The sequence below is a fragment of the Malaclemys terrapin genome, chromosome 4 (assembly GCF_027887155.1).
Source record: "Malaclemys terrapin pileata isolate rMalTer1 chromosome 4, rMalTer1.hap1, whole genome shotgun sequence".
Lineage (NCBI taxonomy): Eukaryota > Metazoa > Chordata > Testudines > Emydidae > Malaclemys > Malaclemys terrapin.
In genome coordinates this window covers 8,980,656-9,004,875 of record NC_071508.1, presented here as the reverse complement: position 1 = coordinate 9,004,875, position 24,220 = coordinate 8,980,656, and the positions used below count along the sequence as shown (strand labels likewise).

General features: G+C 44.2%; 3 protein-coding genes across 4 annotated transcripts in view; 1 reads left to right on the top strand and 2 right to left on the bottom strand.

Annotated features, from left to right (window-relative positions):
• The window catches only part of PTPN22 (protein tyrosine phosphatase non-receptor type 22), a 35,599-nt gene extending 29,441 nt beyond the window's left edge, over positions 1-6,158 (bottom strand). The window contains exon 1 of the mRNA XM_054024841.1: positions 6,001-6,158. Coding sequence (XP_053880816.1) covers positions 6,001-6,087 — 87 coding nt within the window. The 5' untranslated portion in view covers positions 6,088-6,158. The remainder of the gene's footprint in view (positions 1-6,000) is intronic.
• A 6,906-nt stretch (positions 6,159-13,064) lies between these two features.
• Positions 13,065-17,356, top strand: LOC128837483 (polymeric immunoglobulin receptor-like). The gene is made up of 4 exons (XM_054028726.1): positions 13,065-13,476; positions 14,071-14,382; positions 14,869-14,989; positions 15,791-17,356. Exons 1-4 carry the CDS (start codon positions 13,185-13,187, stop codon positions 15,882-15,884), a joined length of 819 nt encoding a protein of 272 aa, XP_053884701.1. The 5' UTR covers positions 13,065-13,184; the 3' UTR covers positions 15,885-17,356.
• An 89-nt stretch (positions 17,357-17,445) lies between these two features.
• On the bottom strand, positions 17,446-24,053 carry BCL2L15 (BCL2 like 15). 2 transcript variants are annotated; one of them, XM_054028727.1, is made up of 4 exons: positions 23,769-24,053; positions 21,440-21,624; positions 20,659-20,874; positions 17,446-19,971 (listed from the first exon to the last, which is right to left on the bottom strand). In XM_054028727.1, exons 1-4 carry the CDS (start codon positions 23,899-23,901, stop codon positions 19,954-19,956), a joined length of 552 nt encoding a protein of 183 aa, XP_053884702.1. In that variant the 5' UTR covers positions 23,902-24,053; the 3' UTR covers positions 17,446-19,953. The 2 variants fall into 2 exon arrangements, with proteins under 2 accessions (XP_053884702.1, XP_053884703.1); XM_054028728.1 differs by having other exon boundaries at positions 21,440-21,585; positions 23,769-24,045.
• Between the last annotated feature and the right edge of the window lie 167 nt (positions 24,054-24,220).

Here is a 24,220-nt window from a genome sequence, read left to right as displayed (position 1 = left end):
TGTGGTACTGCCTGAATTAGACTGAGCTGTGCAACAAGAGGAACCGAAGAAAAACAATTGCAGGTACTGCTGAACGGGATTCTAAAAAAGACAACACATGGCTCCAAGACACCTCTAATCAGTCTCTCTTTGGTAGCGAAAGGTTGCTGCATTGTGGATTGTTTTCCCTGCTGCCAGGGAGGTATATGGAGTCTTGCTGGTGCAATCTGAAAGGATTTGTGATTTCACTGGGCTGATCCATTAGAAACACACCCTTTGCTTCACCACACACTGGCCTTTAAAAGTACTAAACATTTTATTATCACTGCCCCCATTTATTAATGGTAACATCTAGCCCACTGTGCTCGGTGGTATGACAGGCAAGGAATTAATGCTGCTGAATCTCAAACCAGACAATGAGGGATGGTCCCAACACCTCTGTGCTTTGAAATCCTGGAGTCTAGTGCGCACCTTCGTATTGCTCCTGGAGTTGTGTTATTGTGCAGATCTTTTGTTGCTGTGGAATGATTCTGGGAAATGAAGGCCTGCTCCATGGCCTTAGTTCTGGCATTTCTGCCCCAGGCAGACCCTAGAGTCTAGTCTCTGGGGAGACTAGTGCAGGGATGCCTGCCAGAGGATTTGAGTGAGGAGCCTCCGTCCTGTCTGACAGAGCTGATGCTTTCTCATGCCCTTATAGCCCATTTCATGGCAGCTCTGTGGTTACCTCTGGGATTTGGAGATGAAGAAAAGCAAATAAAAAGCTTTGGGCTAAAAGTACGAGGTCACTCAGGCTAATGTTCCCCTTTAGAAGGAACATGTCAGAAAGGTCCTGCTCCCGTTCCTGGGGCACACTGGATGGGCCAAGGGGAAGCTGCACAGCTTTTCTTTGCATCTAATATGCATTGAATTACCAGCTGAGGCTGCTTTCCGACAGGATGTGGAAAGGGTGGCTAAACCAATCAGGCATTAGGGGAAAAACAAAACACATTGGTCTCATGACACTTGGACAAAAATAGCTCTGTGGTCTGGCGGGGGAGCACTGAGAAGCTGGCATCCCCAGGAGAAAGATGCACTTGGAAGGTAGTTTTCTCCTAAAAACTAATAGGTTCAACTCATAGGTTTATAGGAGCAGAACTCTGCATTTGCCCTCCAGTTGAGGGATCACCCAGCAGTTTGCCAGAAACTCATGAGAGGCAACTAATTTGCATCAATCAACTGGATAGCAACACACTTCCTGTTTCATAAAGGAGGTGCAGCCATGAGGACTACAGTCCCAGCAGGCAAGGCTTCCACGATCCCACTTTCTCTCCTGTGTGTTGTGCAAGGGAGAAGGTCAAGGTCAGAGCTAGTATCAGCTTACAATTCTGTTACATTTTCAAAGTAAATGTAGTCCTTGCACACACACCACTGCGAGTTTGGAGGAATTTAGCACACATTTAGGGATTGCATTAATAAAAGGAAACACTGCATTTGGAACATTGTGAAAGGTATAGAACAGTGGCTCTCAAACTTTTTTACTGGTGACCCCTTTCACATAGCAAGTCTCTGAGTGTGACCCCCCCCCCTTATAAATTAAAAACACTTTTTATATATTTAACACCATTATAAATGCTGGAGGCAAAGGGAGTTTGGGGTGGAGGTTGACAGCTCGCGACCGCCCATGTAATAACCTCACGACCCCCTGAGGGGTCCCGACCCCCAGTTTGAGAACTCCTGGTATAGAATAAGAGACTAGAGAAAGTGTTATTTACCCTTTCATACAATACAAAACGAGGAATCACACAATTAAATTTAAAAAAAGGGAAGTACTTTTCCACACAACGTACAACTAACCTGTGAAACTCATTGCCATGGAAAGTTGTGGTGGCCAAAAGTAGAATTGGGTAAAAAAAATAACTAGATAAGTTCATGGAGGATAAGTCCATCAATGTGTATTAGCCAAGATGGTCGGACACAATCCCATGCTTGGGGAGACCCTAAACCTCTGACTGCTAGAAGCCAGGAATGGAAGACGGGTGGATGACTCCATACCTGCCCTATTCTGTACACTCTCTCTGACGCTCTGGTAAGGGCGACTGTTGGAACCAGGACACTGGCCCATGGTCTGACCCAGTATGACAGCTCTACTATAAGCCCCGTTTATCTTTTAATCAATGTGGACAGAATTAGTCATGGTACAAATAATTACTCAGAACTATATTTCAGACAGCTACTATTTCATTATTAACTCTTTCCCCATCCCACAAATAAAAAAAGTTGTCTATGTGCCTGTTAGCAGCAGGAGGAGTCCCAGCCAGACATCCCAGGAGGCTGAAGTTCCCTGCTTACATGCAGGGGTCAGGGTAGATGCTGTGCAGACACCATGCTGTGCAAACATGGCACCAGCCTGCCTTAGGCCTGATGTGGAGGAACAACCAGCCTCTGTGGCACTTCTGCTGAGACTGCCAAGGAAGAGGCCAGTCATGGTGGTCATTTCAGTAACACAGACACATGCCCACTAGGAAGCAGACTTAAACCCCAACTCATTTCATGGCACTGAGCAGACATCAGATGGTAAGAGCTTTCCATCACTACTAAACTGAGTTGGATTTGAAATCAGACTTGAAGGCAACACTCACTCTCAATTGTTTTCCTCAAGCTGTGAAGCCCACTGGTTGCACAGGAACCAAACTTGTATTGTTACACTGTGGGGCAAGCCTCTGTGTGCAGCAAGCATGTTGCTTTGTATTCTGTAAGACCCTTTAAGACCTGTAGCCTATTCCCTAAGCCATCCAGCATCTCTCGCAAAACAGATTAAAAGGACATGCTGTATGGTGGCTGCAGACAGGCCCTGACAAGAGAATAATTCTGTTAACGGAAATTCAGAAGTTTTTAGACTAAATTAACTTTAGAGTCAACATTAACTTTAAAACATCTAATGAGTTAAGGAAACAGCTGTCACTTGTCATATTGTTCTACAGTCAGAGGGAGACAGGAGCATTGTCATTTATTTGGGTAGAATGAGTCAGTAACAGAGCTGCAGAAGTCACAGGACTCTTATGTATCAGCCCCACATTAACAGGAACATAGGGGGAAGCCCAAGTGCAGGGGAACAGCAGGATGTTCTCCCTGGATTTCAGATCTGTAACTCCCTAAAACCTGCTGCAGATTGCACCCAAGGCTGGACTTTGTGGGTTGCACCCCCTTTAGTGCTGTCCCTCACTTCCAGATAATTTTTTTAATGAAGGGGACTAGAGCCACTTGGCATTGAGGGACCAATATTTTAAGACACAGCTCCAAGCCAGGTTAGTTTCTAATCTGCATCTTCTGTTACCACAGAGCTTGACATATGGCAACTTGGCAGACTGATACCTGTGACATTGCAAATGCAAATAGCAAGGGTTAAGCTTATAAATGTGAGGCTGCCCAAATGGAACATCTGGGCACAAATCAAGTACTGCCATTGGCACCAGCAATTACACAATTTGCATGTGCAAGCACCTGTTTGTACGCAGTGGGTGTTTGCAGGGATAATGGACCCAGGCTTATTTTTGTGGCTCATGCATGGCAAGCAGATTTGAAAGTTTGGCCTTTACCAGTTTTCTTCTAAGGATCTTAATACACAGAACAGCTGTCTGAACCATCCTGGGCTTTGGGAAAGGCCTTTCCCAGCACCAGAGAAAACACTTTTCTACTTACTATTTTTGAAAGATTGCAGGCAGTGCACAAGCTACACACCCACTTTCCCCAGAGACCAGCACATTCATCCTGGCCTGATGCCCCCGACACTTCAGCCTCCCTCACACAATAAAGCATGAGCTTTAGAGACTGGGTGGGGAAAGTCAGCCACCGGTGACATTGCTTTTTTCCATGGAACAATTGGACTGTTACTGCAAGGTACTCAGCACTCAGATTAATCACTGCTCTCTGACAGAGGTATCTGAGAACCGGAGATCATCAATGAGCAACTGACATTTTCCTAAGTCTTTGAAGTGACTCCTCTCTAGGAAGACATAGTGGGGGCTGGCTCATGGGGGGGCTACCTGAGCAGACTGGATTCTCACCAGCAGCCTTGGCCATGCACAACCCCCTTCCCTTCCCCTGGGAGGATGGAAGGGGACTCAGGTCACTAGTTATACAAGTGCCTCTGGGATGCTGAAGGCTTGTGGCTGCAACAGCATCACCATCCTTCTGAGGTTTCTAAGTCTTGCTGAGCAATAACAGTGGGGACTCTTTGTCCTAAAGCACCAGGGACTAATCCAAACTGTGGGATTAGTATGGAGCCTACCGTGGAGGCCAATCTCCAGCTAGTATGTCCAAAAGCAACTAACTAGGTAAATCCCCAAATACAATTCCTGCAAATTCCTAGGACTGGGTCGTTGTTAAACACGAGATTCTGGATTTATGTGACAATCCCTCCACACCGATGAGCCCACACCCAGCTGATGAAGATTGGGGCCTTGAAAATAGGCGCATTAAACAGAACTATTAAATTATGATTTGTGTGGCGAAAGTAAATAAGGAAGTGTTATTTACTTCTTCTCATAACACAAGAACTAGGGGACACCAAATGAAATTAAGAGGCAGCAGGTTTAAAACAAAAGGATGTATTTCTTCACACAATGCACAGTCAACCCTGTGGAACTCTTTGCCAGAGGATGTTGTGAAGGCCAAGACTATAACAGGGTTCAAAGAAGAGCTAGATATATTCATGGAGGATAGGTCTATCAATGGCTATTAGCCAGGATGGGCTGGGATACAAAACCATGCTCTGAAGTGTCCCTAGCCTCTGTTTGCCAAAAATTGGGAGTAGACAACGCGATGGATCACTTGATGATTACCTGTTCTGTTAATTCCTTCTGAAGCACCTGGCTTTGGCCACTGTAAGAAGACAGGATCCTCGGCTAGATGGACCATTGATCTGACCCAATATGGCCATTCTTATGTAACTCTGCAAGGAAGCCTTGAGCCCAGCCCTCTGGCCAAATGTATCCCAGAGGGTCCTAAAATGTAGATTAGGACAAAGATGGTCTATAGCAGCTTTTGCTGCTGGTGACCTGAAGCAACAGGAAACTTCTATTCAAGGGGGGAGAGAGAAATGCCACTAATATTACTTGCCATGTTATTCTAGCCATGTTGGTTCCAGGACACAAGAGACAAGGTGAGTGAGGCAATACCTTTTATTGAACCAACTTCTGTTGGTGAAAGAGACAAGCTTTTGAGCTCTACGGAGCTGAAGGAGAGTTCTGTGAAGCTCAGAAGCTTGTTTCGGTTACCAACAGAAGTTGGTCCAATAAAAAATTAACAAATATTACAGCATATGCATTTATGTTGGATAAAATGCACGTTTCCATGCAAACTGGTATAGCCCGAGACCTCAGAAGTTGCCAGTATGGACCTTAGTGACGCAGAGACTGGACATCCTTCTTTAACGCCTCCAGTTTATGACTTTTTTCCTCTTTCCTGCTCTAACCATGGTCCCAAATGCTAATATGAAATAGTGACTGGACCAGTCCCTATAGGAATTTGTCAGGGAATTTCTCTGCAATCAGATCCCTAGTCTGGATTTTCTTTGACATCGCAAGATGGGTTACTGGAGTGAACCATATCGAGTGGTCATCTGAGGGACCCAGTGGGTATTTCAGTTCTGACCCACTTCAGTTCACACTTTTCTCTGAGATACATGGCTGAAGGGAAAAGGCTTTTTCAAATATTTAGAGACATGGACCCCACTGGTGGTATTAGGAGTGAAGCAGCTAATCCCCCTGCAGCAAAAATGAAACTACATTCCTACAAGTGCGTTTCCAAATTAGGAAACAGGAAGCATCGAATCAGGTAATTGTTAAACACAGCTTCACTTAGCATAGAAACTATTAAACTGCTCTTTTAACACTGTTCCTAGATCCATTTTTGTTCTAGAATTAGTAGAAAAACAAAGTGTTACATGTAATCATTACATCCCAGTTCAGAATTTGCTTCAACAATTGAGAGCTTCCCCATAAAATTAGGTTAGACTCAGAAATGTGCCTGTAGGTGACTTACCAAAAATTCGTTTGCAAACTCCTCTCTGTTAAATTTTCTGCTTTGGGCCCTGTCCAGGTTTTGCAGTAGAATCTCTCTTTGGTCCATGTTGCGTGACAGGGTGAGACTGGTCCGGCCAAGCAGAGGATGGACATGTCAAGTGCATGTCATAACGGAAAGCACCAGCATGGAGAGCGCCTGCTGAAGGCTGTGGTTTACTGACTTCATTGCAAGTCTTAAAGGAAATTAGTGCGTAACAGCCCGTGTGGTCAAAAACAAAAAAACAAGATTCTTAACTCAGGGCCCTAGTGCCTCCTTTTCGGAGTGTGAACTACTGCGCTCATTTCTTTATGGAAAGAGGAAGCTGGGTGGTCTCACTAAGATTATCTATGCAGTTTTCTTCAATATCAGACTTCATCATAGCCCTTTCTGAAATCAACTCCACTCTGATCAAAGAGCCATATAATGCAGATGGAAAAAAGGGAAACTGCATCAGCTGTGCAAACCAGGGCAGCATTGGCCACATTCACCAGCATTATCTGTAGTTCTGTCTCACCGGAAATGTCCCTATGCTGATAAACAGCCATCTGAGCAGAAGACTTGACAACCCTCTCTCCAGGAGTGTAGGTTCTGAAACACAATAGGTCACACCTCAGGTCCAGACTCCTCCAGCAAATCCTGAAATGCTCAGCGGTCACTGCATTTTCAAATGACCTGGGATGAACTCTGGAAAGCCACATCAAGATCAAGGATTTACATTGGAATGTAGAAGTTACACAACTGTCCACAGAGGCCACTCACTATGAGACTGCGCGGGTCCTGGAATGTAGGCTTTTAAGTGACAGTCCTCAGAGCTTCCATCCCAGAAAATGGATCTTTAGTCCACCTTTCCATTAGGGCTAGTCTGGCCGAAAACAGAAGCCTAACATCTCTCCTCCTGTATTTGTAGCAAACTACTTATGGTTGGAAAGCCAGTAACTCCTGTTCCTCTTTGCAGTAGGAGAATGCTGCCCCCAGCAGTTTCTTGGCTGGGACGTGTAAATTTGGGGCCCAATAAATGCTGTATCACACATGTGCAACTGATCTGATTAGAACATGGAGAAGCAGAGCCAGTTTCTTCAAAGCTGGCTTCTTGGGCTGATCGGGGCTCTTTGGCACAAGAAAACATTTGGCAGCATGATACCTTTGATTAGAGAGAGAGGCCCAAACCACACACGCAGTCTGGATTTCCAACATCCAGGGTTCAGCAATGCTCAAGAGCTCCTCAGGCCCCAGCTCTAATTCAAATGCCAGAGCAAACAAACAAACCAACTAAATATTGATATGGCTCTCATCACTGTGTATCAGAACTCTGCTGCACCCTTTACAGAGCTGCTGGAGTTCAGAGTAGCTATATGCAGTTACTCATGTTTCCAAAGAGCAAATCTGAGGCATTTTAATAGGATACTGTTTTACCCTTCTCTAGCAGCTTTCAGTTGAGGCTCTCAAAGCACTTTACAGACATGAATTCAGCCTCCCAGCTCCCTCCCAGAGCAGGTTTAATGTGAAGGATCCTGAATTTCTAAGGGGTTCATCAGAGATTATTTAGTATGTGTCATCTTTGCTTAATTCTGTTGATAATTAAAGAGCTTTGCAGCAGTTGGTTTAGTGAGGTATTTGTGGATGAGAGCACTGTAAGTGACTACATAGAGGTTGATAACTCAGCCATAAGTAAATGCTCAGGATTCAATCCTGGACACAGAGTATTAGTCCAGGACTGTTTATTCCAATAAAGTGTTTTAATATTGCTTCAGATAAATCTGTATAAGAAGATCTCCAAACCTTTGAAAAAAAATGTTTAAACAAGATGAAAGAAGTCTGTGGGTCAAGTGAATGACTCCCCCGATACCTGAGTAAAACCCAGCAGTGATTTGTCATTGGCATGTCTTGGCTACACTTTTTGTCCATAACTTCATTTTTTTTAAAACACTCAGAAGACGGAAGTCTGTGTTTTGGTGGGCCATGGAGATAGCTTACTGTTTTATCCCTTCTGTAAGCCTGGATTCAGATACTGTAGAGTGGGATCAAGTGGCAGAGAAGTCAGATAGAGTGAGGCCACCGAGGTCAACCCAGAATTGGATTAAAAATACTGGAAACATTACTTCAAACCCTATCATATTTCATCAATCCAAGAATCCAGCATTCTTGGTGAAAAATACCTGCCAAAATCAGTTCACAGAGCCCTTAGATTCTGCTTTCTCCAGTGGAAGGACACACTGACAATCAGATTGGATATTTCAGTGAAAACAAAGGGCTGGTCCACACTAACCCCCCACTTCGAACTAAGATATGCAACTTCAGCTACGTGACTAACGTAGCTGAAGTCGAAGTATCTTAGTTCCAACTTACCGCGGGTCCACACACGGCAGGCAGGCTCCCCCGTCGACTCCGCGTACTCCTCTCGCGGAGCAGGAGTACCGGCGTCGATGGCGTGCGCTTCCGGGCTCGATCCGGGATCGATTTATTGCATCTAGCCAAGACGCGATAAATCGATCCCAGAAGATCGATTGCTTACCGCTGGACCCGGAGGTAAGTATAGACCTACCCAAAGGCACAGCAAAAATAGCAGCTGTAATAGCAATGTGGCCTTTTAACAAAAGAATGTGAGTAGTCTAGAGAAGGGGCGATGCTGGGTTCTGCACCCGGTCGATAGCAGTGTCCGGGCTACTTCAGTACATAGTGATACCAGGTTGAGAAGCAGCATCTTTGAAAGACATTTGCTGTTAACTTTGTAACAGAAAATTTACCGTGAGGACCAGGAAAAGCTTCGTAGCAATGAGGTCTATAAGACTGTGGAAGATTCTCCCAAGGGAAGTAATGGACTGCCTCCTTATGCGTCATGTAAATTTGGACATAATACAAGATACTGTAGGAACAACCCTGCATTGGCCTTTAGGGATGGATTGGATGCGATTTAACAAGGCTAACAGCAGTTTAACTGACCCAAATTCCGTGAACTGGTGGTATTGTTCCAGAAGGGGTCAGCTAATTTTCTGGAGTTAGGCTTTCTCAAAGCCACATCAGAAGGCATGACTTACTAGTAACTCAGCAGTCTCTTGTAAATGGGCGGCAACAAGAACAGTGAACTCACAAAGAGTTGCATTTAGGAGCTGGACATTTCCTGTACAGACTAATTTGCAACTGGTCTCCACTCAAGATGAGAACCTGCTTTGTACTTTGGGTTTTTTTTTGTACAGGTAAGAAAAATACTTCAACATAGCTAATTTCTAAAATGTGTTTTGAGAACCATGGCTCACAGGTGTGTGTATATGTTTATTTCAGTGTTCAAGCATCACACCTCTCATACAAACACCTGGGCAGACTCAAGACTTTTCTGCTCTGGGTTGTTTTGCACTGAGGTAGCTTCATTGGTGCAAACACATGCCACACCAGTGCAAAAAGAGACTGTTTCAAATTGGGGTAAATTTCCCTGGTCCCAGTCACTTTTTACACGAGTGCAGATAAATGGCTTGAAATGGGGCATATACATTCATTTCTTGCTTTATAGGTTTGCAATATGATGTGAAATTTCACATGGGTTAAGTTTTAGGCCCTTTGACTTTTCTTTGTAGTTCATGTTTGGTTGCTTTTCATATATTTTTAATAGCATGTTTCTGAAATTTGTCTATGACTGTCTCATTTTTCAGAGTAGCAGCCACGTTAGTCTGTATCCGCAAAAAGAACAGGAGTATTTGTGGCACCTTAGAGACTAACAAATTTATTAGAGCATAAGCTTTCGTGGGCTACAGCCCACTTCGGCATCCGAAGAAGTGGGCTGTAGTCCACGAAAGCTTATGCTCTAATAAACACACAGCAAAGATGAACAGTATGGATTTGTGAAGAACAAATCATGTCAAACCAATCTGATAGCTTTCTTTGATAGGATAACGAGCCTTGTGGATAAGGGTGAAGCGGTGGATGTGGTATACCTAGACTTTAGTAAGGCATTTGATACGGTCTTGCATGATATTCTTATCGATAAACTAGGCAAATACAAATTAGATGGGGCTACTATAAGGTGGGTGCATAACTGGCTGGATAATCGTACTCAGAGAGTTGTTATTAATGGTTCCCAATCCTGCTGGAAAGGCGTAACGAGTGGGGTACCGCAGGGGTCTGTTTTGGGACCGGCTCTGTTCAATATCTTCATCAACGACTTAGATATTGGCATAGAAAGTACGCTTATTAAGTTTGCGGATGATACCAAACTGGGAGGGATTGCAACTACTTTGGAGGACAGGGTCATAATTCAAAATGATCTGGACAAATTGGAGAAATGGTCTGAGTTAAACAGGATGAAGTTTAACAAAGACAAATGCAAAGTGCTCCACTTAGGAAGGAAAAATCAATTTCACACATACAGAATGGGAAAAGACTGTCTAGGAAGGAGTACGGCAGAAAGGGATCTAGGGGTTATAGTGGACCACAAGCTAAATATGAGTCAACAGTGTGATGCTGTTGCAAAAAAAGCAAACATGATTCTGGGATGCATTAACAGGTGTGTTGTGAGCAAGACACGAGAAGTCATTCTTCCGCTCTACTCTGCTCTGGTTAGGCCTCAGCTGGAGTATTGTGTCCAGTTCTGGGCACCGCATTTTAAAAAAGATGTGGAGAAACTGGAAAGGGTCCAAAGAAGAGCAACAAGAATGATTAAAGGTCTTGAGAACATGACCTATGAAGGAAGGCTGAAAGAATTGGGTTTGTTTAGTTTGGAAAAGAGAAGACTGAGAGGGGACATGATAGCAGTTTTCAGGTATATAAAAGGGTGTCATAAGGAGGAGGGAGAGAACTTGTTCACCTTAGCCTCTAAGGATAGAACCAGAAACAATGGGTTTAAACTGCAGCAAGGGAGGTCTAGGTTGGACATTAGGAAAAAGTTCCTAACTGTCAGGGTGGTTAAACACTGGAACAAATTGCCTAGGGAGGTTGTGGAATCTCCGTCTCTGGAGATATTTAAGAGTAGGTTAGATAAATGTCTATTAGGGATGGTCTAGGCAGTATTTGGTCCTGCCATGAGGGCAGGGGACTGGACTCGATGACCTCTCGAGGTCCCTTCCAGTCCTATAATCTATGAATCTATGTAACCCTGTCAATTTCCTGTAATTTGACCATTTCCTATGTGAACAAGTTGTTGTCAGACGCTACCAGTGTAGTGCTCTGCTCAATCCAATGTTGATATCAGTCGGCTGCGTGCGTGTGTTCCCTCTGTGTGCTGCCCCGGCTCTGCAGATAGCTGGCACAGCAGACCCCCGAGAGAACCCCCAATGATCACAGACTCCGATAAGGTACGAAGGCACCCAGCCAGGTTTATTGCCAAACAAAACACAGTCTCTAGCTCCCCGGATCAGCTATCTACAGTTCTGCTAGTACATATGTGCTCCCTGACAATGGACCAGCTCAGTCAGTGGCAGGACTTTCCACTGCCCCCTAGGCCAGACAAAGACACCGCCCCAGGGATGCATTCTTATACACAGGTACAAACAAGTTACACATCATTCCTGACGTAGCGAGGCACAACCCCTCTACACAGTAAGGTGCTGCCTCTCACCTTGTACATGTTGGTTTGAACAAAACAACTCTATCATATTACCCTTTTGGCCCTGTCTTTAGGATGGGTCAGCCTGTTCCCTGTTATCTGTGTGGAATGTGCAAGTATCCAAGTGTTCGGATATCTGGTGTCCAGTACCTTTTAGGTGTGTCTCTTTTTGCAGCATCAGCCCTTTTCTTGCCAGCTTCTGCGAGCAGGGCCTGCCACTGGCTCACAACTTAACTTTGCTTTATGTTAGCAAAATCTTGACCATTACTTTAGCTCAGGCCTAAGGCCTCATACCGGGCCTCTGATAAGGGTTTATGGTTCAGGGCCTCATCTTACTACACAAGTGTCAATGTGAGAACTTGTCATCTTAGCACTCTGGCATCTTTATTCACAAGAACAAAATAAGTTACCTTACAAAATATATTTTAAATTAAATACAAAAAAGCTACATCAAAAAGTATGTCCAAGATCCAAAGAAAAGCACTAAGGAAATGCCAAGGATAGGGTTGTCTATGCAACATTGACTCTCCCCATCCATACCTATTATTTCTCCCACAGGTCCCCTGCCTCATTCAGCACACAGGTTGGATGAAGCTCAGTGAATGAGGCAGCACACATTGGTGGGGGGAGGGTGAGGAGGAGGAGGAGGAGGAGAAGGGTTCTTCTACTGAGCCACCCTGTTAGGTGGAGTTAGATAATAATAAATAATAATAATAATAATTAATGGAGATATCCCATCTCCTAGAACTGGAAGGGACCTTGAAAGGTCATTAAGTCCAGCCCCCTGCCTTCACTAGCAGGACCAAGTACTGATTTTGCCCCAGATCCCCAAGTGGCCCCCTCAAGGATTGAACTCACAACCCTGTGTTTAGCAGGCCAATGCTCAAACCACTGAGCTATCCCTCCCCCCCCTACTTACCTAAAGCTGCCAATTACTGCTGATTTGTTATTGCGGCTGTGATTTCTCAACTCCACCTCAAACATTCAGGAGACAAGCCTGACTCTTCTGTATGACCCCTAACAGCAGCCATGACTGGGGAAATCTGGGTTATTTACTTTGTTAATAAAACCAACCCACAGGGAGAGAAGTGTGTCTGCACTTCATACAGCGTGTTTACTCTTTTCAGAGCCGCATTCAAATGCTATCTGCTCCCACAGCTGTAAATATCCTATAGGAGTTCCCCTCTACATAGCTTTTATGGAAGAGTCCTACAGAATGAGATCATTGTGCTATATATTTATTTTAAACAAAAAACACTTTATAGATTTGTATACACAGATTTAATTCGCTGTTAAATCCTATAGGATGAACAGAGAATTATATCTGTGCTATAGAACTCTGAAAATTGACCTCATTCCATTGGTCTTTTCCACAACAGGCAGCTGAGGGGTGGAATTTAGGTCCACTCGCATCAAAGGGAAATGCACAGGTATGAGTGAGGGCAAAGTCTGACCCAACGTTTTGTAAAGTATAACCGGAAGCAAGAGAGAACGAGAGAGAGAGCGCGCACATGCCTGAAATGGAACAAGCTCACTTTCTGAAACTGTGTGGAGACTGTTTTCCTCACAACCAGTTTCTCTTGCAGTTTGGTGTGCACCAGCCCTCTCGTCAGATGGGGAAAAGACAGCTATGGAGGGAACGAGCACTACCATAACCTGCTCCTACGACAGAGGGAGATACAAGTTTAGCAGAAAGTACTGGTGCCATGGAAGATCCAGGTCATCTTGTGATATTTTAGGCGATACAGAGAATTTTGTTAAGAGTGAATATAAAGGAAGATTGTTGCTCTTGGATAACAAGAGAGGAGACTTTTTGGTCACGATGCACCAGCTGGTAGAAGAAGATTCAGGCATGTATTGGTGTGGAATACAAAAGCCATATGCAGATATAATGACTGCAGTGAAACTCACTGTAACTGAAGGTAAATATTTGTTAAACATTGTAATGTCTCATGAGATTCATTAGTTTTATAACTTGACTAGTGAGACAAGGTGGGTGAGGTAATATCTTTTATTGGACCAACTTCTGTTGGTGAGACAAGCTTTCACACCACATAGCTCTTCAGGCCTGAAGAGGAGCTCTGTGTGACTTGAAAGCTTGTCTCTCAAGAGCAGAAGTTGGTCCAATAAAAGATATTACTTCACTTACCTTGTCTCGCTAATCCTCATTTTATTCAGTTTTAGATAAATACATATGCCAAAGCTGGCACGTATTTGTCCAGAGATTAATCTCAGTCTGGTGTGGTGAGGAAAGTGCTTTAAGCCCAGAGATGGGGCACATGGAGGCTTTTGTACTGTGAACTCACTGATCAAGGATCAATAGTATGTAAATACCTCTGCCTTCCCCACTCTTTGTAAACTCAGCAGTGAAACCATGCAGCCTCTTGAGACTCTTGGAAAGAGCCTAGAACTAGACAACGATATCTACAGCCACGTCTGATTGGGTAATCCAAACAGTGCTTCACACCCTTCTGTGTATTGCATCTCACCAGGACAACTATTTGGTTCCATTTCAGAGCCTCTCTCCACACCTCTTATTACTCTCACCAGCCATCCCAGTGAATCCTGCCTAGGGAGATCAGTGACTGTCAGATGTCATTCAGCCACTGGCTCTAATGTTTACTACACATGGTACAGAAAGAGCTTTCCGACCAATATCATATCAGTGCACAGCAGCGACCTGGTGCTTCGCTGTGGAGACCTCCTGGAGAGTCAGAGCTATTACTGCCTAGCTGCAACTCGCAGAGCAAACAAATCCACCCAGGTGTTGAGAGCAGAGGTGCTGATCCCAGCAAAAGAGAACTGCACGTACCGGTTACAATTAACAGGTAATGTTTTTATTTCAGTGTTAGCTTCATGGACTGATTAATAAATAACAGGCAAAAAAAAAATCTGTAAAATACATGTTAAACTCCTCCCACACTAAGTTATGCTAACTAAATATGGACCCCTCCCTAAAGCAGAAAGGACTCAAATACAGCAGTATTGTCTCCATTCTTATATTGCCTATTGTACTCGTCCTTAGACGCCTAGTACACGTGCAAACAATACCAGCACATCTGTGGCATGGGGAACAGAATGTCAGACATTTTGCTCCTACAAATATCACATCTTTGTCCCTTGAGTTAAAGAAGAATGCTCCTTAGCTGTAACAGACAGGAAGGTTTAATTTTCCTACGTGAATAGAGAACTGTTCAATGTAACGTACATTATCTTCTTTGCTCCTCTTGTAGTGTAGGGGAGAGTATGAAATGTCGAATGCCAAGTGGATATGCATTGGATTCTATACAAGCAATTGTATATTTTTATTACAGATGGTGAATCATACAACTGTATAAGAACAACCCCAGTGTTTACAGTTGAGACGCCTTCAACACCCTTCACAGGCTATTCAACACCTTGCTCCAACTCCTCTAGCCATCCTGGCACAGAAGAGTAGGTACCAGCCATCACAACTATGTGCTCCTACTGATTAGATAGGGCTTCTCTCAGAAATCCTAGTGGAAAAATTTCAGTCTAAAGACATTTAAAACTGTAGCTAATGTGGTGGGAATATTTGTGCCTAGGTACCATGGCGATTGGCACACTGGGAATATCGGAAAGAGACACGATAGAAAGAAAATCAGTACAGAAGAGATTTAATAGGGAATTAAATTGCCAACTTGATCCAAATGTCAGAGCACTGCGCCAAAGTGTTACAGATGACAAGAGCTTGACAAGACTTAAAAAAGGATCAAGCACTTATAAGGACAATGAGAACTTTCAGTTACAGAAGGAAGGACTGTAATGAATTATAAAGAGGATCATGCTTCAGGGTACAGGCTGATCACTGAACTGCCCAGGGTTAAAGAAAGACTTCTAGGTGGGCAGGATATTCCATAATTGTCTCACTGGGTTTCCTGAACTTTCCTCTAAGACATCTGGCACTTGCCTCGGCTGGTGCCAGGATACCTCACTAGATGGACCATTGTTTTGATCCACTATGGAAATCCCCATGTTTCTATTTAGAAATAAGGGCAATGAATGGGACAACAGAATTCAGCACCATTGTTTGAAAAACAAATGGTAACTATGTGACTTTTGCTCCTAAATTCTGTGGGCATTTTTGAAAAAAAATCTCCCCCAGTCGAACTTGTGCTTGTTGTATTAAATGTTTGTTAAAAGGATCTTTTACCTGCAGATCCAGTATTTCCACAGTGGCTACTCAAAATGATTTATTGTCCTCTTTGGCTTTAGTAGTTGGATCCCAGTTCCATGGGCCGTTCTGCGCTGGCTGTTCCTGGTTATTCTAGTAGCATCTTTAATCATCATTCAGAGCAACAGGACATAGAAAAGTGGTGAGTTTCTTTTAACTGTAAAGACAATTGTCATTCAGTTCAATAGCACAATTAACAGTGTAACAATTCTCTACCAAACGGTCAAGCAAAGATGCTCGTGTGTATAATTCTATATAAAAGTGATGTATTAAAATACTATTAATGTGCATTTCACTAATATATGCTCAAATGTGACTTGAGAGACTAGGCAGGTTTTGATTTTTTTTATTTCATTTGCTGTAAATATTTTACCAGATTTATAAAGACAATTTCCATTTCTACTGAAGCTTTTTAAACCTATGATCAAGGAAAAAAGCTTATTTACTGAACAGAAGCAGTTTCCTGCTTCTGCATTGCTGGAAGCTAGCAGTTCTCCCTAGAACGCTGCTTCTGGGTATTGCCAGTAGTGTGCACTCTGATATACTTACTCCCAAGCAGTAAATCTTTGACCCACCAGGTCTTAATATATGGTGTACTTATTCTCTGAAGGTTTTTTAAGTGTAAAATTTTAATTGCTTTAGATTTCTGTTCATATCAATGGAACTGTTTTCTCATGTGGTTTTGGCATGAGGTTTAAAAAACAAAACCAAATACCAACAGAAGTTGAGTCCTAAGATTAATACTGTAGTGAGTTGCAGCTCTTTGCTAGCAAAAACCTGATACTTTGCTCTTATGATACGTCCTGGTCACGACACCTTACCAATTGTTTCCTCTTCCTTTATATACCATAAGCCTGGAGATATTTGATTAAAATATAGATACTTTGAATTAAAAAACCTACCAGTAAAATTGTATTAACAAAATCAAAGGTACCCACAGCTTATAAATTTGTCCCAAATCCTTGATAAATGAGAACGTCATGCTTCTTTAAGAATGAGCTGCCTGCTTGCAGCTTGACCCAATCGTACCCTTATTCACTAATAAAGATGCCCATTCAAGAAATATTGAAGAGGCCCAAATTATTCATGGATCATGAGCATAAGTCAAATCTGGAATCTGCATGGGAATCGAGGAAAATTATTTTTCCATAGTAGAAGATTCAACTCCTAATGTGCCAGAATGATGCATCTATATTTATCCTGCTGCTCTTCTGTATACAAGGGCAGGTGGCTATGCAGCATCTAGACTACTTAACCACCTGCCGGGTTTCATACCGGGCTGCTCTGAATGGGTTTGAGTGCAGGGTTCAAACACAATCAGAAAGCACATTACAATAAAAATATCCTTTGGTTTTAAGATTAAAACAAACTGAAATATTTTATTTTTAAGACTTCATTTCCAGAATCTTTGAAGTGCCCCCCCTCCATTATCCCACCAAAAGAAGGTCAGAGACTCGCATGGTCTTTGGTGAAGTCTAATTTCCAGGCCATCACCTGCATTGCGATATTGCCTACCCCCTAGCACAGGAGAGTGCGGTCATCTGGACCTGTTATCAGTAGAACATCTTGACACCTCCAGCACACTAGGTCACCCAAAAGACCACACTTCTCTGTACACCATTCAGCATACAGGAAGCAATGTCTTGATAAACTCCGAATACACAGACTGTTCTAGCAACAAAGACAATATGCAAAATCCAGTTTCCAGTCACATTTATAACTCTCTCTTTTGCATGTGGGCTGCACTCTATGTTCTAAAATGCATTTGACAGAGGCTGTGCACACAAAACAGGTTCAGTTAGCTTGTGCGTTCATCACATTAATCTGAAACCTACATAAGGTTCCTAGACGGAGATAATGCCTGTGTGTATATTTGGGGTCCACCCTTCCCAGCCAGGCTTCCCCAGATCCAGGCCAGAGTACCTAGTCCTGCTCCACCAGACATCACTGCTAGGAGACAGGGTCAAGGGGCTCCAACTCCATTAGCCTTTTAAAAAAAAAAAAATCCTACTATGCCAAACTACTCCACCTTACACAACTTCCTAGTGAAACTTCTCCAGCTGACAAGACCCAAACATCCAGAGTGAGTCTACAGTGGCAGAAAGGAGAAGACTTCAAACTGGGAACCAGATAGGAGAGGAGCAAAACCCCCTAAACTTCCTAGACACTCAAAAGATTCTGCACCAGTAGTGAAAATCTCAGACTGAGTGTCCCTGGATAGATAGCCAGCAAAGCAACGCCTTTGGGGATTTCAGAGTTAGTTACAGACTTGCAAAAAATAAACAAAATGGCAGAATTATTGGATTTTTGTCACAAATCCAGTTCAGAGTACTTCTGCAGAACTCTTGCCTGGTTTTCTGAGTGGCCTCTCTATAGACCTCTCTATCCCCAAAAGACATTTCTGTCAAATTTAAATTTTGTAAAAGCAATCCTTCATGTAACTGTAGAGCAACAGAAATGTGTGAAAATTCTAAGGGAAAAACCACCATTTTAAAACAAACACTGACCTGTAGCGTTTGAAACCCAAACATGGCCACACTAAGCCCCTGTACGCCAGTGAAACTGATGCCATTGTCCAAGTAGAAAGAAATGCAGATAGCAAATGAAGTGCATAAGAATGACAAACTGGATTTTTATATTCTTCCCTTCCAGTGATCCAGGGTGTGTTAGTAACAGAGACACACACTTTTCCATTTAAAAATCAGGTTGCAAACATCTTCCATTTGAGAGGCTGTAAGGACAAATCCCCTAATTAAATCAACTAGCAATACAGCTACTTTCCCTCAAGCCAGCTCACACCCTGCTGGATTTCCACTCTGAGGGGCCCACAAGACCCAGATCCAGGTTGGAATTAAGTATTTAATAATTACCCTATTGCCTAGAGACCCCAAAAGAGGATTGGAGCCTCTTGTGTTGGGTACTGTGCAAGCACACAATAGGAGATGTGGTCACTGCCCTGAACAGCTTACAATATGAGACCAGATGGGAGGAAAAGGATGCAATCAAATTCATATAGTTTGCATAGATACAGATTCATTTGCTCATTTTATTAAAAATACATTAAGTTGGGCCACCGTGCTCATCTGCCTCTCAGCCCAGACATCACTGACCCACTGATTTCATACAGGTGTCAGAGCGGAGTCTGGAGGAGAGGGAAGTGGGTTTACAGAGGAATTCCAAATAACTCCCCACAGATCCCTTTAGTAGCAGCAGCTGGCTTCTGAGGGGACTGCTGGTGGGGTGGAACCATCTCTCTATGACCGCCCCAGTGATGGTTTGGGGTGGGACATTCCAGGTTGAGCTGGCTCTCCCACAGAGTCCTCTATGGTATGTAGGCCTTGTTTCACTGACCTACTCATATAATGAACTGATTCAACAGCAGCATCCCAAAGAGCCCTCTGCAAACTGCAGGATCATGTAAAACCTTGAATCCTTATGGAATCACTCCAGCAAACCCAAGTGTAATGTGGCACAGGCTAAGACACAGATTTGGTGTAGCTGATTTTACTGCAGAGCATATATACCAGTAGCTCCTGGGGGACTGTATGTGAGTGCCTCTTTCTGTTAATACCAACTCCTAGAGGTAGCAGGAGGAGGTTTCACTGGGCTTTCAGTGAGCATGGCCAGCTAGAGAAGACAATTCCCCTAATTGTAGAAGTTTGTTAACTCTTAGAGCGCTAGAGAAGTAGGATGGCCAAGAGGGTTCAGTGCTACCAGTTCTCACATCTGTGGGCTCTGCTATAAATAGCATTCTTCTTGTTCACAATGTCCTCCTTTTTGACTTGCTCGAACTCAATTCCTTGGCTGTTCTGTTTCCCAACATGATACTAGGCAGCCATCTCTGGCTCACTCTCCCTTCGCCGTTACAGGGTAGGAGTTCAGCACCAAAGCTGGCAGAACAAAAGTGTCGCTGTCAGTCCTCACACTTAAAAGTTGCATTTACAGCCTATGTTGCAGGGAAACCAAACCAATCCTACAAATTATTTGTAAACGAATAAGTGCAAGAACAAGAGAGCCACATCTGGTGTGGAAGAATAGCTCCATGTTAAGGTGTCCCAATTACTGACTGGATTGATCTTCGGGGCAGAGGGAAATAGAAAGACTGATGGCTGGGAAAACAATTTTCAGAAAACAGTTTAATAGTTTAAGTCAAGTCATTGAAATCTGCCATTTCACTCCCTGGGAGGCAGCGTAGCCTTTTCCATCAGTTTTCAAAGTTCTCCTAAAAGAATTGAAAGAAAGAATTAAAAACAATGGTTAAAGGAACTAGCAGTAAGAGAGATGGCCCAAGTGCAGGATAGGGAAACCAGTTCTACTCCCAGCTTGCATGCCAACTTTCCCTCTGGCCTGGGCCAAGTCACTTCATCTTGCCAGGCCTCAGTTTCTTCAGCAGTAAAATGGGGAGCCCTGCCCCCACAAGGGGGTGAGAGAAAGTGTCTGTAAAGCCCTTAGGAGCTAGAAACAGCAACATATGATTAACTTTTATTCCTTATGAACTTATCTAGGGCAGAAATGTTAGAGACTCAGGGCGCTGACAGAGCGGTGAAATCCTGTTGAAGTCAATAGGAAGGATACCATTGACTTCAGTGAAGGCAGGATTTCACCAAGACGTTTAACACAGCAGTGCTTCAGATAGACAACAACACCTGACAATAACACCTGAAACGTAGGACTATTAGGGGGAACAATCTGGTGTTTTTGGGGTCAGTGGCCAGCAATGCCAGGGCATGCCCCAGGATGGCATGTTGCAGGGCTGAGCAGCTAGGCTGACAAGGTTAGGACATCTCCTTGGACGTGCCAATGAATGGTGCCCTCAGAACACTGGGTCACACTGTAGCCAGTTCAGACTAGCAAAGGAACAGAGCCACAAGTGCCAACAGAAGAATTTCAGTGACCCTTGAGCACTCACCCAGCCACCACGGGTCTCGATGTATCCTCTCACTTCATGGTTCCCATTAATCAGCTCCACAAGCTGGATTTGACGGGCCACAGCTGGAACTTTCCGGGAAAGGTATGCTAACAATTTCACAGACACTGCCAGAAAAGCTCTCTCGTAACCCAGCCCAGGATTCAGGCTGCTCCAACTCTTGCTGAGAGAATCCACCATGACTCCAAATTCCTCCATCTGGAACACCAAGAGGAGGCTTTATAAAATACCACCATTAAAATAAGTCTTGGTTCAAACCCCACAGGGTTACCCAGGCCTGGCTTGCTCTGCTCTATGATTGAGGCAGGTGACCCTTTTGGCCAGTGCATTGCTTGGTACATCTAAAGTCAGACTTTAAGATCGTCAGGGCAGAGACTATATGTATTATGTGTTTGTACAGTGCTACTGTAGTTCACACAACAGTGCTGGGGGAGAAGGAAGGGCAGTTTCCAACGTAACGAGGACTGCAAAGAGCTTAGAGCTAGAAGTGCACGAGCATTCATATTGAAACTGGGCTGGGATGAGTTCCAACCTCAGACCAGGCTCATGTCAGGTCAGCTAACACAGGTGGGGCTGTTCAGACAGCTCCCCTTCTTCATTCCCCTCCCGCCCCCCGTCGTCCAAGAGCAGCCCCTCCCATCTCAAGACAAAGCATCCTCTCACATCACAGCACTTCAGTTAAGAAAGGAGGTGCTGGGCTCTACAGCATCTTGCAGGAGAGGGACAGACCCTGGCCTAAACAAAGAGAGGGCTTGTGCATTACCTTTCCCTTAGCCATCTCAGCAATGACGCGCCGGGCAGGCTGCTCCAGATCCTCGTTATATTGGTCTCCTAGTCTCCGCAGACGACTGGCAATAACAACTGAATCAAAGGTACTCGAGCTCTCTGCAGGAGCAGAAGCTTCATGTTCTAAGGCGGCAGAGAGAGAGCAGGAAAAAGGGGTACAACCTGCAGGTCAAGTGGTTGAGGTTGAGAATGCCTGTTTCATATCTAAACTTATTTTATATTACATGAAAAAAATAGTGTTAAAAGAATGTGAAGTCAGGCACACAGAAGTTAGGAAATGCCAGATGAAGATTCCCCATGCAACCTTAATTTGGACCCCTTGTGCGGATGCATTATGGGATGATCTTTAATTATATTATCACAGAATATTTCCTAATTAAAAAAATCCAAAAGACTAAAAACCAGAATTTTTATCATGTGGAATCATATGGACACCTGATTTGGGTCATCAGTCCGGTTCAGATCTTTAGATCCGCAGCACAGACCTGTACCACTTGAGTTAAGAGAGTAACTGGTAACAGAACGAGGCTGAGTACGAGGTTCAGGCAATAGGCGAGACACACAGTTTGCCAAAGGGGTTAACACAGCTATTTGCTGACAGCAGAGGAACACAGACAACTCCTGGGTTCAAATCTAGGTTCCGGAGGACAGCGTGTCTAATGGTGAGACCCTTCTGCCCTTGCCCCTGGCTCCCACAAGCCTGACCCTCTCTGCCCCCTCCCATCTGTCTCAATCCCTCCACCTGACGTGGGTTCATGTTCCAGTTCACTACCCTTTCCAGACTCTAGTCTCATCCTCCTACCAACATCCCCAATGTCTTCCTCCTTCTCCATGCTTCCTGGCAGCCAGCAGGGGGAGCAACGAGAACAAATTAGAGATTCTCTGATTTGGTGCCCAGTACCCCAGCAGCCCCTGTCAGCTGGGAGCAGCATTTGCAGAAAGAGTCCTGCTTATCCTCCGCATTTCCAGGCTGGAATATGCTCAGGACAGGCAGATTCTTCAGCAAATTCACCCGTGAAACCATTTAGTTTCTAATAAATGTGCAAACTGCAATTTTTCAAAGGCTTAACAATTTAGCCAGTTTGGGCTCTTTTGCCACAGGGATGGTAAAAGGCACAATGTGCCCTCTGCCCAAGTTCCAAGTTCCTGCTCAAATGCAGGATGGTGCTAGAGCTTCTCAGCAGAACAGTTTTAAAAATGTAAGATGGGCAAAACACACATTTCCCTAAACGTTCTAAGAAATAACTATTTTTGCTTGACATTTTCCAAAGCAGAGTTCAGCCTGAGGCAAATGCCCAGCACTGAAAATTTCAATCCAAATTGTTACACTTTGGCAAAGTTGTAAGCCACTGAAGATTGGAAGTGTTGAGCAACTTTATCTAGCGGGGTTGCTAGCTGTTCCTCCCAGGCTGGGTAAGTCCAAGTTGCCCTTTCTTATTACATTGCTAAGTTGCTCTCTTAATACTCCAGTCAGTGGAAATAGACTTGTATGTGACCCATTAGCCTGATGGGAGCTCAGCACAGGGGACAGGCAGATGGGAGACACCCTCTGAGCCAAGCTTCCCTTCCTCCTTCAGCTCCCTCCTCCAAGGATGCTTCCATGAAACCTTTGAGAAACGAATGCTGCTTGATGCTTATAGCACCTCCCACTTGCACCAACTTACAGCCACTCTCTGGGCCCGATTGTCTTTTGGCTGGGTCTGAACTAGACTGTACATTCCCTGGGACGGAGACCAGACCCTTCCTTATTTGTTAACCCCCAAGTACAGTGTTGGTACTCGATACATTAATGATAATTAGTTCTTTGGTTACAAGGACCAGGACCAGTTACACTTTCCCCATCACTATTAGGACAAGTTATTTTTATGGAGATTTGGCGAGTGAAAAAGTTACTGGCATTTATAACTTGAATCCAAAAATCCCAGGTGCTCTACAGACTATTACAAATATATGTAATCTGCACATTTGTGATGCAGCCTGGGTTTTTTAATGACAAGCAGTCAGGATCTCCATTTTGCATCTCATTGGAAAGAGTCCTTTCCAATAGCATAGTTCTCCATAGCCCATCAGGGAAATGGTTCAACCTGGACCGAGAGGGAAGGGCAACACCGCTCCTTGCAGTCACCTGAAGACTCTCATGGAAATACTGACCTGTGCCAACTCCACTTCGCTTGAGACCTGCCAGCCCAAACTGCAGCCCACCTCTCTATCCATTCCAGGAACACCCCAACAGGGCATTTACCTAGAACCTTCAGCCAAGAAAGCCTCCTGCCTCCCACCAGAGATTTGGTCCCAGGTGACTTTACCTGCATGTGACTCAGCAAAAGAGTCTGTCTCCAGACTGCGGGAAGCAAACCATTCGTCTTCCCCTAGGAGATCAGAGAGAAGTGCCTCCACAATGCACTCTGTTTGCTCCTCAAAAGTCCTAGGGCTCTTCATTTTAATACGTCCCCCCCCTTGGATTATCTGAAGTTCAAACAGAAGCCAAGTTGCCCCTGCAGCTGTTCCTCTTCCGGGTAAGGTTTGTGCACAGAACCTTTAGAAGCTTTCCTCCTTCCTGGTCAGCTCAGCATGCGTCACACCCTCCCAAGGGCAAGTGCCTTAGGGAGACTCCTCCTCCCCAGGGCAGGGTAAAGCACTGACAGGCTATTTCAGCCCTCAGTCTTGCTCTCCTGCACATGGGTGTGGCAAAGTTTCACAATAACCATTTATTGTAAAACACAGCTGTCGAGAATGAAGTTTTTCCAAAGTCCATGCT